The sequence below is a fragment of the Hyaena hyaena genome, unplaced genomic scaffold (assembly GCF_003009895.1).
Source record: "Hyaena hyaena isolate Hyena2069 unplaced genomic scaffold, ASM300989v1 scaffold_509, whole genome shotgun sequence".
NCBI classification, from domain to species: domain Eukaryota; kingdom Metazoa; phylum Chordata; class Mammalia; order Carnivora; family Hyaenidae; genus Hyaena; species Hyaena hyaena.
In genome coordinates this window covers 412,854-429,539 of record NW_024081142.1, presented here as the reverse complement: position 1 = coordinate 429,539, position 16,686 = coordinate 412,854, and the positions used below count along the sequence as shown (strand labels likewise).

The following is a 16,686-nucleotide window of genomic DNA, read 5'->3' as shown; positions in this document are numbered from 1 at the left end:
TCTGTGCTGACAGCTCAGAGCCTGGAGCCTGCTTCAGATTCTGTGTCTCCCTCTCTCTCTGCCCCTCCCCATTTGTACTCTGTCTCTTTTAAAAATAAATAGCCATTAAAAAAGTTAAAAGCAAAACAAAACAAAACATATTCCTTCCCCTGCAAGCAGCCCTCAAGCCATGGCCCCATTTCTCCAGTTCACTTAGTGGCAATACTTCTTGAAAAACCCATCACTAGTTACTACCCTCCTGTGTCCTTACTCGTCCCTCACTCAACTTCTCTCCTCAACCCACCCCGTGGAGGGTCTACCCCAGAGCACTACTGACAGCACTACTGCAGAGCTCAGCCTGCATATCCTGGCTTATCTGCACCTGGTATTAGAATAATGAAACCTGGGGTGCCTGGGCGGCTCAGCTGGTTACATGGCCAACTCCTGGATTCAGCTCAGGTCATGATCTCATGATTCCTGAGCCTGAGCCCCTGTATTGGGCTCTGCACCTAAGTGTAGAGCCTGCTTGGAATTCTGTCTCTGCCCCTCCCTGGTCACTTGAGTGCCCTCTCTCTCAAAATAAATGTTCTCTCCCTAGATCATCTTGTCAAATCCCATTATGAGCCAAAAAGCCCTGATCTTTACCAGAGCTTCAGACTGGCATGCTTAGTCCAGTCTGCTTGGGTGTCTGATAAACCATCTCAAAATATAACATGTTCTAAACAGAACCTGGATTCTCCTTCAACCCCTAGATGCCCCACGCCGACGACTGGCGTCCAATTTGCTCAAGCTAAAATTCACTATCAAAGGATTATCCTCGATTGTTTACCTTCCTCCATGGCCACCTGTCAATACCGCCTCCAAACACAGCTTCCATCTTGCCATTTCCCACACCTTAGTTCCAGTCACCCTCAGCTTTTACTGGGATTGCATTGCCTTAGTCTCCAAACTGGTCTCTGTTTTCACACATATCACCTTCATTCTTCTCTAGATAGCAGTTGAAGGTATCTTTAAGAAATATCAATCAGATTATACCTCTCCCTTGCTTAGAACTCAAATTTTTTACTTGGCCTTAAAGGCCCCACCTCTCCAAGCTCATCTCATTGCACTGTCCTCCTCCTTCACTCTGCTCCTGCTTGGGGCTCTGCCCCCCGCCCCCGGAATGCTTATTTATGGTCTGTTTGCCTCCTTTAGGATGCAGGCTGTCTGTCTTCAGTAACTACAGGAGTATCTGATACATAGCAGGTGCTCAAGAAATGAAAGTGATGAATGGGAGATTATGACAGTCAGCTATGAACCCTGTGAGAGAGACACATATACAATGTTTTAAGAATTTTTTTTAAGAGAGAGAGCAAGCATGAGCATGTGAGAGCAGGAGAGGGGCAGAAGGAAAGACAGAATCTCAAGCAGGCTCCATACTCAGCACAGAGCCTGACACAGGACTCAATGCAGGGCTCGATCCCATGACCATGAGATCACTACCCAAGCCGAAACCAAGAGTCAGACATTCAACCAATGGAGGCACCAAGGCGCCCAAAGAAATAACTATTTATATAGCAGATATTCTTTAACTTTTCTCAACTAGATGGATGCTACTTAATTAAACATTACCATCTAAAAGTACTAAAGGGGCACCTGGGTGGCTCAGCTGGTTAAGCGTCCAACTTCGATTCAGGTCATGATCTCATGGTTCGTGGGGTTTGAACCCCGCATGGGGCTCTGTGCTGACAGCTCAGAGCCTGAAGCCTGCTTAGGATTCTGTGTCTCCCTCTCTCTCAGCCCCTCCCCTACTCATTTTCTCTCTCTCTCTCTCAAAAATAAGTATTAAAAAAATAAAAGTACTATATAAACCAACTAAATTAAACACCAACCAAACAAAAACCAAAAACATAAGTTATAGCAGCACCCAGGATCTAAGACTATGAAACAGAAATCTTGAGGCCTTGGCCGATTTCCTTACCCCGACGATCAGGATGCATTTGATATCATACTTCCCTTTAGGGACCTGTAAGACATTTCATCATCTACTTTGATTTCTTTGATAAGCTTTTAGAAAATATTTTGCTTTCTCAATAGCTATGCTATTTCCTGTTTCCCTTATTTACTCCTATTCTAGAAAATTACTAAGAAACTGTTTCTGTATTAACTCAGACATTCTCACCCTTAACCCATCTCTTAAATTCAGATCTAATTGATATTTTTTTCCTTAGGCGATATTACTATCTGTTTCTGCCATGGGAAAAGCAGCACAGGCCCTTCTTTGATTTTTTGCTTTTAAATGCTCGATTAACTTAGAAATCATTTTATAGAGAATGGCCACAATGAACAGCCCTCAACACCAAGGTCCATGGTTGAGAAATAGGAATGCGACAGTGCTTCTTGCTCAGTAATCTTTGTCAGCGGTGGGTTTGGGACATAATAACTTGTAAAAGGAAGACAAATTAAAACAAGCTTGATTTTTCAGGGGCTTCTGAGAGTGCCTTAATTCTACTCTGCAGAGTGACTGGATAGTAATCCTCCAACATGTCTAGTTATTTTGCAAGTAGAATCAGATTATTTTAGTTAAAATGACAAACTTGTTATGTTTTCTTAGTGAATCTATAAATTCTTGTGAATTACCATCCTTTATGTAAAGAGGTCGATCCGGTACTATGTAGAGAATGCAGAACTCCAGGGATGTAAATCTTACGTCTGCCATAAATGCCTTTCCTACCCTTAGGACCTCGTTACCTTGCCTTTCAAAGACCCAAATTTCTCAGCTATGCAATTAAGAGTTTAGTATAGTATAATCTGGTATTTCTCAGTGTAGCCTACGAACCTCTGAGGGTCCCTGAGACCTTTTCTAAGGACCAGGTCCATGAAGCCAAAAATTACTTTCATAATAATATAAACATGCCGTTTGCCTTTTCCACTGTGCTGACATTTACTCTGATGGTGCTCAGGCAATCATGTGCTTTAGCAGGAATCAAAGCAGCGGCACTGAAGTGTACTAATGGCCATTGCATTCTTCATTGCCATGCATGTGCAGTTAAAAATAATGTCAGTTTCACTTAAGTGTGCTTCTAATGAAGTGGTAATAAATTACTTTCATTAAATATTGAGGCTTTCAAAGATTCCATGTGATGAAAAGGGAAGCGTGCAAAAAGCTCTTAGATGTTTATAACCATATGGAGTTTCCTCGAAAAATTAAAAATAAAACTACCATGTGATTCAGCAATCCTGTTTCTGGGTACTTATAAAAAACAAACAAACACGGGGCGCCTGGGTGGCTTAGTCGGTTAAGCGTCCGACTTTCGCTTAGGTCATGATCTCGCGGTTCGTGGGTTCGAGCCCCGCTTCGGGCTCTGTGCTGACTGCCAGCTCAGAGCCTGGAGCCTGTTTCAGTCTGTGACTCCCTCTCTCTCTGACCCTCCCCTGCTCACGCTGTCTTTCTCTCTCTCTCTCTCTCCTAGAAATAAAACAAACAAACAAACAAACAAAACTGAAATCAGGATATCAAAGAGGTATCTGCTCCCCACGTTCACTGCAGCATTACTTATAGTAGTCAAGCTCTAGAAACAACTTAAATGTCCATCAAGGGTGAATGGATAAAGAAAAATATCCAATGGGATATTATTCAGCCTTACGAAGAAGGAAATCCTGCCACGCGCAACAACGTGCATAAACCTGGAGGACATTACAAATACTGCACGATTCTGATTATGTGCCATATCCAAAATAGTCAACAGAAGCAGCAGAACGGTGGCTGCCAGGGGCTCGGGATGGAGGGAAATGGGAATCACTGTTCAACAAGTATGAAGTTCCAGTCCCACAAGATGAATACATTCGGAGATCTGCTGGATAACACTGTGCCTGTGGTAAAAGTACTGTACTGTGCACTTAAGTTTGTCAAGACGATGGATCTCCTGTTAAGATTCTCACGAATCTTTCATTCATCCTGCATTTGCAGAGGTGAGGCGGAAAGTGAAAGATGTGAGTGGATTGTGACTGTACAATAGTGGAGAACACGTGATCTCTGTCCCAACATGTCACTAAAGAATAGTGCTGAAATTACAGGTGCCATTGCAGTGATGTGTTGATTTGAAAGTGGTGGAAAATGTACCGCTGACAACCGTAAAATTTTCTTGATGCACTTTATTTTTTTTGGTATTGAGAATCTGTTCTCTAGGTAAAACATGCGAAAAAAAAATCTATGGAAAACACTTGTAAATAGAAGATTTATAATTTTGGAAAGTATTAGAAAATTATTATCAAGTCCACTAAAATTACCAACAGGGACATGCAGGCATATACTTATTTAGGAAGAGATTTTCTCTGGTTGAAGGAGAAGAAAAATATTTAGGATGTTATAAAATGGAATGGCATGGCTAAAACCACTGTTAATATTTGGTCTAATTATGAGAAATCTTATTTTTGGGGCCCTTAATTAACTGGTCCATATCTAGGACTATGATTCTATTTGGGGTGGTTTAGCTTTTAAAAAACAGCTAACACATTACCATGGTTCAAAAATCATAGTTGAAACACACCCCCCCAGTGTCTCCCACTGCCCAGACCTCTTCCCCACAAAGGCAACTGCTTTATAATAATGTCTTATTTGTCCTCTTGGAGATTTTTAATGCATATAAGCATTATTTAAATCATTTATCTATGCTAATATTTAGTAATATACTATTTAATATTTAATAACAGATTTATTAACATTTAAGATTAAATAATCTTTTTAAAAATGTTTATTTTTGAGAGAGAGAGCGAGCACATGTGCAAATGCATGAGTTGTGGAGAGGCAGAGGGAGACAGAGAGAATGACAAGCAGGTCCCACTCTGTCAGCCCAGAGCACGATGCGGGGCTTGATCCCACAAAATGCAAGATCATGACCTGAGCCAAAATCAAGAGTTGGAAATCAAGAGTCAGACACTCAATCAACTGAGCCATCCAGGTGCCCCTGAGATTAAATAATCTTAATTGAATAGATTATCAATGGCTCCATATAATTAATACTATTTAATATTTAATTCATTAACCATGTTTGGAGCTCTTTCTAGGTCCACATATAGAGCTTTATCTTGTTTTACAGCCTTGGAGGCCTCCACTGTATGGCTGTACCTGAATTTACTGAACTGGTCCCCTACTGAAGGACATTTAAGTTGTCTGCAATCTTTGGCTATTGAACCTTGATTTGAGCAATAACTTGGTAAAAATGTCATTCTGCATGTATGTAGGGGTATCTCTGGAATAAATCTCTAGAAACAGAGGAGTGGAGTCAAAGAGTGCAAGCATTTTTCATTTCCAACAGCATCTCTAAATTGCTGCTGCACACCGGTCATACCAGTTTATAGCAGTATGAGAGGGTTTCCCCACACCTCTGATGAAACCTTCCAGATTTTTGCCAATCTGATAAGTCAAACATAATGTGTCTGTGCAATGTGAATTTGTTACGAGCTAGGTTGAGCATATTTTCTTATTTTTCAGAACTACTTATTTCCCTTTATGATGTTATCTATTATACAGTTTTGACACTTGCTTCAATATCATTTATTTAATAATATAACTCCCCATACAAAAATGCAAAGCCTATGGACACCTGTGTGGCTCAGTAGGTTAAATGTTCGATTTTGGCTCAGGTCATAATCTCACAGGTCATGAGTTTAAGTCCTATGTCGGGCTCTGCACTGATAGTGCGGAGCCTGCTTTGGATCCTCTGTCTCCCTCTCTCTGTCTCTCTAATAAAAACATAAAAAAAAAAAAAAAAGAAATGCAAAACCACATGGCTCCCAATTTGTTTGATTTTTTTCCTTCATTAAACTTAATTTTAATTTTCTGTTATTTTAAAGCACCAAGTCTTGGATATATAAATTCTCTTCTTAAATTGATGATTTTTTTCCTTTATTATTTCCTTCCTTCTGCTTTCTTTTGATGTGTTTCTCGACTTCTTATTACATACCACTAATAGGAACCACTATTCATGACCCTGTTCTATATTTTCTTACTGTCATTTTTTTAAAGAAAAAACTCTTAGAGACCAATGGTTAGTTCCTTGATTTCCTTCCTTCTTCCCTCCTTCCTCTATAATTAAAGCACTTCAATTTTTACATTTCCGACTGAGTATGAGGTTGGTCACATCTTTTGAGTTTTGCTACAAAATGTTCTATGGTTCTTTTTATTTATTTTTATTTTATTTTTAAAATGTTTATTATTTTTTCTTAAATAGTTTATTGTCAAATTGGTTTCCATATAACACCCGGTGCTCATCCCAACAAATGCCCTCCCCCATGCCCATCTCCCCCTTCCCCTCTCCCCCACACCCCTCAGTTTGTTCTCAGCATTCAAGAGTCTCTCATGGTTTGCCTCCCTCCCTCTCCCACACTATTTTTCCCCCTCCCCTCCCCCTTGGTCCTCCATTAAGTTCCTCCTAATCTTCCTAAACGTGCAAAACCTATGGTATCTGTCCTTCTCTGCCTTATTTTTAAAAAGGCCTATAACTGTAATACCAATGTCCTTTCTGATTCAAGTGTTATTTTGGAAGTATTTTGAACATGTTTGCTTTTCAAAGTGGTTGGTTTAAAAAATTTTTATTATACAGTAAAAATAATGTGTATTTTCATTGCATGGAGATCTAAGAACATAGCATTTGTAATTTGTCTGCAATTTTAGAACTAAGTTTTTTCTTAGTCTTTCAAAAACCAAAGAGGAATTAATTTTTATATTATCTTTACTTCTTTCTCCTTGTACATCACCAAACACTACCGCGCTAGAAGTTCTGACTACATATCGAAATGAAGGATGCTAACATTTCAATGAAGGAGTAAAAGATGTGTCATGAGGAAGTAATGGACAGCACAGCCTATGGTAAATAGTACTGCGTTGTGTATTTGAAAGTAGCCAGAACTTAAAAAGTTCTCATCCCAAGAAAAAAAACTGTAACTATGTGTGGTGACAAATGTTAACTGAACTTGATGTAGTGATTATTTTGTAATATCCACACATATGGAACTGTTATACTGCATGCCTGAAACGAACATTATGTTAAGGACACCACAATAAAAAAGAAAAATAAAGACGTTACCTGAAACATATCCGTATCTTTATCATGTGTGTACTCCACCACCACAGTCTGATTCCTTGACAGGGTGTAGGATATACTGTGTTGACCTTTGCAGCTGATGGCCTATAATGAAATAAACACAGACAATTCAACAAAATCTCATTTCAACAACTTCACTGCAATTCTGTTTGTAGTTAACAAACAGCACTCAACCAGCCAAACCAATACAAGCCAACATGTGTTTTGTTTTTGGTTTTTTTTTTTTGTTTTTTTGTTTTTTTTTAAATTGGAGCCTGTCCCTGTGCTGTGCCCTGAATTACAGAGACACTGACCTCTATGACTCTGGTTTGACCCAATATTCTATCTTCGTATGAACCATACTTAAATCAAACTTACCAGTTTGCAAGACTTGATTTAATCATGTTTCAAGGAAAACATATACTTTCTCTATACTGCCTTAGCTAAATGATAGAAATTTTAGAGTAAGAGGGTTTATTCAAAAATTTAATTTGGGGTGCCTGGGGGGCTCAGTCAGTTAAGCACTCAACTCTTGGTTTGGGCTCAGGTCATGCTCTCACAGTTGTGAGATCAAGCTATGCTTGGGCTCCACGATGAATGTGGATCCTGCTTAAGATTCCCTCTGCCCTTCCCCGTTCATGCATGCATGTACTGTCAAATAAAAAAATATGAAAAATAAAAAATTGATTTCAACACTACCAGCAGTAGGCCAGTGACATTTTGTTCTATCTTCCCCATGTAAAAGAGATTATAATCATAGTAAAAAAAAAAAAAATCACTGAGAAAAAATGTAAATATTCTTTAAGGATTTCTATACATCCATCTAGCCAATGATAATCATACAAGATTTAAATATGGTATAGGACAGAGTATAAGGAGTTGCTTAACCCAGATATATACTAAGTTAATACATAAGTAAATTAAGTTAATTTTATCTTTTCTATTTTTAGACTAAAGCTGACAGTTTTCTTCAAAGAATCTAGAAAGCAGTAATACAATATTCTACTGTCTTCACAGTGATATATTTGGATACATCTTAAGTTGTGGTCACTCACACACTTCTAATACTTCCACATTAACAAAGGAGTTTATTTAAATTGTACTCCAAATTATTTCAATTCCATTTTATCCATCCCACTTCAACCTCATTTATCTTCATTTCTACTCTTTTACATTAAGTATAATAAATAAAATTTTAATGAGCCTTTCTATTAAACATTTATTGAATAATGACACCGTATGAAGACCAAGAAAGCATTTGGAAGTAGCTGGACATAGAAAGCATGTTAATGAAAATGTACTCTGAACATGTATATTTGACTAATATAATTGCTTAGAGCCAGAAATAGTACAACATTCCAAATCAACTTTGAAGTTAGCCTGGTCAATCTTATGCTTATTTAATCATCTGCCCCGAGGAACTTCGTGACTGAACTGTTTTGTTCTATAGGCTTCATTAACACAATACAAGTATTAGAGATAATTTAAATATTTAATACGGCCAGAAATCTAAAAAATCTTCCTTACACTACTCAAGTCCACTAACAAAAACAGGCTTAAATTTTCATTGGTCAGAGTCAGGTAAATTCAGTGGTATTGACAGAAGTGACATTTTTTGAAAGCCAAGCTAATAAAGCGCTATTTTCAAGATAAATAGATAATGGATGTTTATAGTTATGTGAAAACACCCACTTTAAGAAAAATAATTTTATTCAACTCAAACTTATTAAAACTAGCAATCAGGGGGTGATTACTTATAAGTGAATTTTAGGTTTCCTGAAGAAGTGTCTATTTCATTTAGAAGTATTCAATTTACAAATATCTCAACCCAAAACACAGCTTTCGTGACACATACAGACATAAAACAGGGAATATCTGCACTTTGCCAATTATCTGCAAAATGAGAAGCTAACCAATGCCATAAGGGAACTCCCTTTACGAAGTGACCCATTTTTGTATGATTGTACCTTCTTGAGTATAGACGGTGTTTCTCAAACTTCCATCAAAGTTGCCTGAGCTGGAAGAGAGTCGCCTGAACCTTGGAGACAGCTGGGAAAGTAGCCTGCAGTCAAGGTTCTCATATTAAAACATTTTACCTTAAAATCATTATAAATTCCGCATTCTGCTCCATAAAATACTGGCTACTTTTGACATTCAAACATGTCCAAATCGGCTGAGAAACTAATGCCCCAGGATGACTTGCTGTGCTCACCCCATAACCTGGCACCGCCCTGGGCACGGGACCGACACTTGCATGCCGCTCTGGGGAACACCCGCAAGCAGCCATTTCACAGGCCCTAAGTTGTTAGTGGACACAACTGCTCTACCTTGTTCACTCAAACTATTATAATAACCACTGAAGTCATTATAAGCCTGCACAATACATGGAAAAGGCTGCGGATAGAGAAGCCACACCCAGAACTGCTCCTGGTACAGGGAAGCACACAACCTAGGCTGACCCCTGGCTGGCCACCCCCAAACGGAAGAAAGCACAGACTCTGAAGCCTTGAATGCCTGAGCCAGGACACCTCTATGTTGAGCCCACATAGAGAAGATTTAGTTTCAAGCTTCTGCCCTCTTTTTATGTGGCTAAACGTAAACAACTGGGGAGTTAGGAAAGGTGAATGTTTTTGGGTTAGGGGAATGCTTTTCCTGAGACTTTCTGACTAAGAAAGTACCAGCGGCGGGCTGTGTTCCAGAAGCTGCTGATGAAGGGAAGGCGGAGAATTAGGAAAAGTGGTTGTGCAGGGAGAAACGAGTCCCAGACGGCTGTGAATGGCTCTGAGCCGCAGGTAACGTGCTCCCCTGTGGCAGGGATGGCCGAGGAACTTCATAACTGGAGTGACATCCACCTGCAAGCTGCTTCTAGTTCTCGCCATGATTTCCCTCTGTGAGTGCCAAGCCAGGAGCGCACTGCCTGTCCGAGTCCTCAGTGCTGGCGTTGTGACAGGTTTCACCCACAGGGAGAAGCATGGTGATGAGCTGGCCCTTAGAACACTGGAGCAAAAGGTGGCAGTCAAAACCAGGCCACCTGAGGCCATCGATGGCATCCTCAGAAACAAACGGAGAGATGCAGTCTTCCCTGGATTACACACGCTGGCCTCACATCATCTTGTCTGCATATTAAAGCCAGGAGTGGGGCCAGATTTGGTTGGTTGAGGTGGTGGGGGGTGTGGGGGAGGGAGTTAGGAGACCGTGCAAGCTTGAAATCTGGTTTTGTTTACTTTCTGGCAAGTACCTAAGGCATTACACTCTTTTCTTGTTAGAAGTACCCATTTTTCAACAAGACGTTTAACATTTAAAATACAACTTTCAGAAATTCAGCTTCTAGTCAATTACAGATTCATGGACGTGAGTCCATCATCGCAGGTATCTTGGAAATAAGCATTTCCCCAAGGTAACAAGTGGCTTTGAAATCTACTGAAATATCATACAGGGGAGTAGTGAGGCCTTCTCTGGGCACTCACTAGAATGTAGTTCAAACACAATTACTGTGACATAATGTAATTTTTATTGCATGAACTCAAACTTGGAAACCAGGCGCTATAAAACGGTAAGGAAAACCAGCCCAACCTCCCCGGTGGACAGCGCTGATTTCCCGTGTTCGCTTTACTGCTGTGACGACGGGGCAGAGATGCCGACTCTGTCCCAGCACTGCGAGTACCTTTATCTATTCTTCTGTCCCCAGCACTGAGGGCACGGCAGGCATTCAACCAATGTCAGACAATTCAATGAGCTGCTACAGATACAAGATGAGATGTAGTGCTTCCTTCCTCAGGTCTTTCCTCCTCTCCCCTCCCCTCCTTTTCATCTGCAAAGGTACCCACAGGGACACCTCAGCTTCAATTTACTGCATGTGACTTTTACTGGGTTAAAAATATCTCAGCTGGACAATTATGGATGAGACAATTATAGTTACAGAGCCACAGAATAAAGGATTCCAACTTTATCCGCTCAGGACAGTCAACGATGGTGGGTACTTTGGATATAATGTAGAAGCATATGGATATTATGTCATCACTAACCTGCAATCCCAGGTGCCCACGCTAGGACCCTTCAGGGCCAGGACAGTTTCTTCCCAGCCACGGGTCTACATTTTCTTAGCTTTACTTGTGTCATAGGCTCTGCTCAGCTCAGCCAGCCTCTGCCACTCAGAGGGGCTACAATGGTTGTCCTGGTTCCACTCAGACTGAACGTCAGGGAGTTTTCTGGGCTTCCAGACTCTAAAACATGGCTCATAATGTCTACAGGATTTTCTTGCACATATAAAACAGAAGATACATATATAAAAGCACATATGGAGACATAGAAAATGGAACGATACCAGAAGGGCAATCCTGCAAAATGGGATGGATACATGTTTTCACAGCAGTCACAGAGTTTTCATTCAAATTCTAAGAGGGAAAAGATCGGATCTTTTGCTTGTTATGAAGCAGTGGGATCAGTTCTCAATCACAGAGTCAAAGGGAAAGGCCCACTGAGAAACTAACAGGCTTCTCGAAAATACTAATTTATTATAGTTATGATTTAGCCTATCTAATTCAAGCTCTATAAGGCTAAGCGAGTTTTTATCAACTGTGTAGGGAGAGAAAATGGAATTCATCACTGTGACAGACATTGCTGGTTACCTACTTAATGCCTTTCTCCCTGCTGAGCTGGTTTTCCAAGAAAAAGCCTGAAAACGCCAATCTCCTAGGCCCGGAAGCTAGCAGTGGTTAGTCCCAATCCTAACCAGTGGGACTTAGGAGAAATCTGGTGGGGGCCTCCTGGGGATGGGAGCCATCAGTAGAGAGTTCTTCCTTTCTCCATTACTAAAATGTCACTGTGAGGTGTGGAGTGGAGGTGGCCATCTAGCAGTGGGGAAGGAAGGTTAGAAGACTCTCAGGAAAGTGGACAGAGCCCTGGCACCTTTGAGCTGAACCACACATGGGACTACCTGTCCCAGACTTGTTCAGAGAGAAAAATGAGGGTTTTAAGTTTGCTTTTAGTTGGTATAGACTGCAAGTAACAAAATACCCATCGCTATATTGTTTGGCCGTAACTTTTTCCCCTCCTGGGCTCTCTGTTTCAGTCAACGGCACAACGATATTCCCAATCACTCATCCTTAAAACAGCCCTCTCTTGCCACTGTTGTCCATTTACAATGAGCATGATTACCATGATTATTCCAGGAACACTGACTTTACTGCATCCAGACAAAAATCAAATACAAATGGAACAAACGACAGGTAACATGTCACACTTTTTCTTCAAATACAAAGTAGTTGTTGGGAAAAACTGATATATTCCCCAAAGGAGTTTTACAACTAGCTCTTTTACAGACTACAGCTTTCCTGCTCTGGCAATTACTAGGCATCACCTAATTCATCTTTCCTAAATCTGGGCTGCCCTTGGAAACTTGCTGGACCACAACAGAATGCACGAGAAGTGACATATAGGGCTTCTAAGGCTGGGACAGACATGACTTGCAGCTTCTCCTCGGCACGGCACCCTATAACACCTGCTCTTGGAGTCCTGAGCCCCCGCAGAAGCAGCCTAACTACCCAGAGGCCATCAAGCTACAAGGGGAGGCCGTGCAGACTGAAATGTCACGTGGAGGGAGGGAGGCCACGGAGCAGCGAGACCCAGACACAGGGATGAAGACGCCACGTTGGGAGTGGATCTTCCAGTCCCAACTGCCCCCAAATTCACCATGTGGGTCAGAGACACACTGCCCATGTGTGTCCTTCCCAAATTCTTGATTCATAAAATTATGAACCAAATCAGGTGATTTTTGCTAAGTTTGCTACACAGCAAAAACAACTGGACCAATCAGTTTTCAAGACGTATTGGTGTTACAGCCTTTCTTCTGTCTTAGGTGACTTCTCACTTAGGACACTGTGGGGCTATGTGTACTCCCCTTACCTCTGTCCGGGGCTACGGGACTGGGTATATTGACCACAGCAGGTAGCACAGCGCCTCCGCACAGAGCAGGGGACAGGTTTCTAAGGGCAGTTTCGTGTGCTCCTGAACTCAAGCTAAGTGGTGGCTGTCCGTGGTTTGCATAAATACATGGTTTTACAGTGGTAATCTTCAGTTGTTGAAGGAGATATAAAGAAAGTTTTATATTAGCATTTAAAATTAATATTTAGCGGTGCCTGGATGGCTCAGTCAGTTAAGCGTCCACTTGGGCTCAGGTCATGATCTCACGGTTCATGGGTTCGAGCCCTGCGTTGGCCTCTGTGCTGACAGCTCAGAGCCGACAGCTCAGAGCCTGGAGCCTGCTTCGGATTCTGTGTCTCCCTCTCTCTCTGACCCTGCCTTGCTCACGCTGTCTCTCTCTCTCAGAAATAAATAAAAAATAGTAAAAAACTAAAATTAATATTTACAGACTAACATATCAAAGGAATCTGGAAGGCATTCTCAGAGGAGGCAAAGCCAACCAAGCATGTCACGTGGACAATTTTCATTCCTCCCACATTTGGATCAGTAATAGAAGGGATACTTAGAAAGGCAGGAATAAAAAAATAGCCAATGACATTAGACACCATGAAGCCAAACTTTGGCAAACCACAAGTACTATATATACCAATTGGGCATGCCTTACTAGATTTGATCTCATTTAACGGAGACAGTATCTGTGTATGTGTGTGAATCTGAGCTTCACGTGAAAAGAAACAAATTTCTTTTCCTTCAAATCTATATTTAATTTTTCTATTAATGTGTCTTTCCTAGAACCAAATGATTCCAGGGTTTAATAATCTCTCTTGTCTAGACATCCTGGATGCCAACAATCACTGGACCACAATTAATACTCTGGGTCACGCAGTGTTTGCAGACAGCAGCACCCTGCAGAGTCTTCTCCATGAGTAGATATAATCAGTGTTGGGTTCGCCTCTCCAAAGAGACACCTGCTGTGGCTTATACACTGAAGGAACCTTTTCTTTTTTTTTTATTTATTTATTTGTTTATTTATTTATTTATTTCTAGAAGAGAGAGAGAGACAGCGTCAGCAGAGGAGGGTCAGAGAGAGAGGGAGTCACAGACTGAAACAGGCTCCAGGCTCTGAGCTGGCAGTCAGCACAGAGCCCGCGGGGCTCGAACCCACGAACCAAGAGATCATGACCTAAGCGAAAGTTGGATGCTTAACCGGCTAAGCTACCCAGGCGCCCCTGAAGGAACCTTTTCCAAATCTCAAATTCTCACAGGGCTGCTCTGAAGAGTTTTTGCATCCCATATTCTGTGATGGTGCTCACTGAGCCTCCTCCTTCAGTTTCCAACAAAACAGCTCAGGAATAAGACAGAGATGCTCTAACAGCATCTGTTCCAATGGGAACAGTCCTAGGAAATATCCTGTATGCTCTACTCAGGAAGCCAGCAATGCCTTTGTCTTCTGGGTTCCACCAAGAAACCTATGAGCTTGTGTTCCCAGCAGCCTTCTAAATGATGTCCACAGCCCAGCGCTCTTTAACAAGGCATCGTAGAGTAAGTAAAGGCCCCCTGGCCAATTATTCTGCATGTTTAAGGCAAGTGTATTTTTTAATTTTTTAAATGTTTATTTACTTCTGAGAGAGAGAGTGAGCACAAGTGGTGGAGGGGCAGAGAGAGAGACAGACAGACAGACAGACAGACAGACAGAATGTAAAGCAGGCTCCAGGCTCTGAGCTATCAGCACAGAGTCTGACATGGGGCTTGAACTTGGCAAAGGCAAGATCATGACCTGAGCTGAAGTCAGAGGCTTAACTGACTGAGCCACCCAGGTGCCCCAAGGCAAGTTCATTTACAGCCACTTTAACTGTTAGTTCTAATTTGTAAGTTAATATTTCAGTCCGTCATACAAATTAAATACATATCTATACAAATGATTATGGCAGAAAGGACCTGATAAAATGGATAAATAACTACACTGACCTCTCACAGCCATTCTGGTTACTAAACATAAGCATTCTATGACAGGGTGAGTTGCTGTAGAAACAGCATTTTAACTGGTATGAAAAAACACAATGGAAACTGTTTGTGGGTAGGACTAAATAAGGCCAATGAACTGAAACTTTGTTGTCTAAAACCAACTTCTGATATTTATGTTCATGGCACATTTATGAGCAAATGAATGAGTCTGCTGTGAATTGTGCAGCAGCTTGGAAATGAATAACTGCTGAATGATTTCACCATCCAGAGCAGTGTGTCCATGAGGACGCTGGGGCGGTGCAGCAGGGGGCCGGCGGGTACGGACACATGACCGCTGCCCTGGGAGCTCATCGGCGCTGCAGAACCTTGCTGCAGTAGCCATCCATAACCCAGCAAGTGCCTGGATGCTGGGCAGAAGCAGCCATTCGGGCTAGCTGGTTGCCTCACTGCACTGCCTGGCTTATCCTGCTGAGCTCCAAGTTCACATGTGCATTAGGAAACGAAATAAGACCACACGTAGACATTGCAGTGATCAGCTTGGTCAGTGGACTCTGATGGCTGAGACACACACACATACATACACACACACTCACTCACTGGACCCCAGGTTTGAATCCTAGCACAGTCACTCACAACCAAAGCCAAATTATAGAACCTCTTTGATCCTTTAGCTATCTTTATCATTCAACAGAGAGAATAACATCAGCAGCGCTGATTTCACTGGAATGAAAGAAAGCAGAGGGAATGTGGTATAACATGGCATTTTCTCTCCTCAGATACAAACTTGTTCTTAGAGCACTGTGTCATGACACAAAGAGGTTTACCACTAGTTCAGTGTAGTCTACAACATATGCTTTAGGGATTACGATTCTGTTTGGCTTTAAATATATGTTCGATATTGACTGTATTAATTAGAGATAATCTCGGTATGACAAACATGTTTTTCCAGAACTAATGACTTTTATGTCAGGCTGACAAGTATAATTAGGCAATAAATCCTCAATCAGTCTGGCTCAAATTGCTGCAGGAAAGATGAGGTCTCTGCCATCCTTGTCAATTTATGTATAAAATATGTATGAGTGCTATTTCTAAAGAGAAGAGGTGGCTAAAGGAATTCATAATTTATTTGCATGAACATACTCTTTAAAATATTGTCTTTCCAAACAGCCATATTTCAAACAACCGCCTGAACCACAGGTACGACTAGAAAGTCAGGAAGTATTTCACTCAATAAATAAATAAAAAAAGATAAGCCTATGTGTTAGAGACAATGGTTTTGAACTTGGCATCGGACCACTCCCACCCCCGTCTAGGATTGGCTCATTGAGCTATCTGATAAACCTTGGCAGAGAACTTGCTGCACGCACAGGCTGGACATGGACTAGGGAAGCACATAGTCAATCAATCCAGCACACGCAGGTGCCAGAGAAGATAAGAACACTTGAGGAGAACCTGTTTCTAATCTGGAGTCACTCCTGACTATAAGGACACATTGGTGAGTGGTACCAGTCACAACAGAGGACCTCAGATAGAGTTCAGAAAACATGAAACATCGAGGGCTGGAGCTGGAGAGGTGGGTGAGAACACGTATGCCTGCAGAGGTCTGCCCCAAAGGAATTCTATCGCTCATGCTGGATGAAAAGCTCCTTGCGGGCAAGAACTCCTGTCTTTTCAAATCAGCCTTCAATCCAGGTGGTATACTGCATGAGAGCAGAGCTAAGGCTGAAAGCCCACCCACCATCTGGACAAGATATTT

At 41.5% G+C, this 16,686-nt stretch overlaps 1 protein-coding gene across 1 annotated transcript in view; it reads right to left on the bottom strand.

Moving 5' to 3' along the window:
• Positions 1-16,686, bottom strand: part of PELI2 (pellino E3 ubiquitin protein ligase family member 2) — a 195,363-nt gene that overhangs the window by 19,637 nt on the left and 159,040 nt on the right. The window contains exon 3 of the mRNA XM_039255137.1: positions 7,047-7,148. Within this exon, the coding sequence (XP_039111068.1) occupies positions 7,047-7,148 (102 nt within the window). The remainder of the gene's footprint in view (positions 1-7,046; positions 7,149-16,686) is intronic.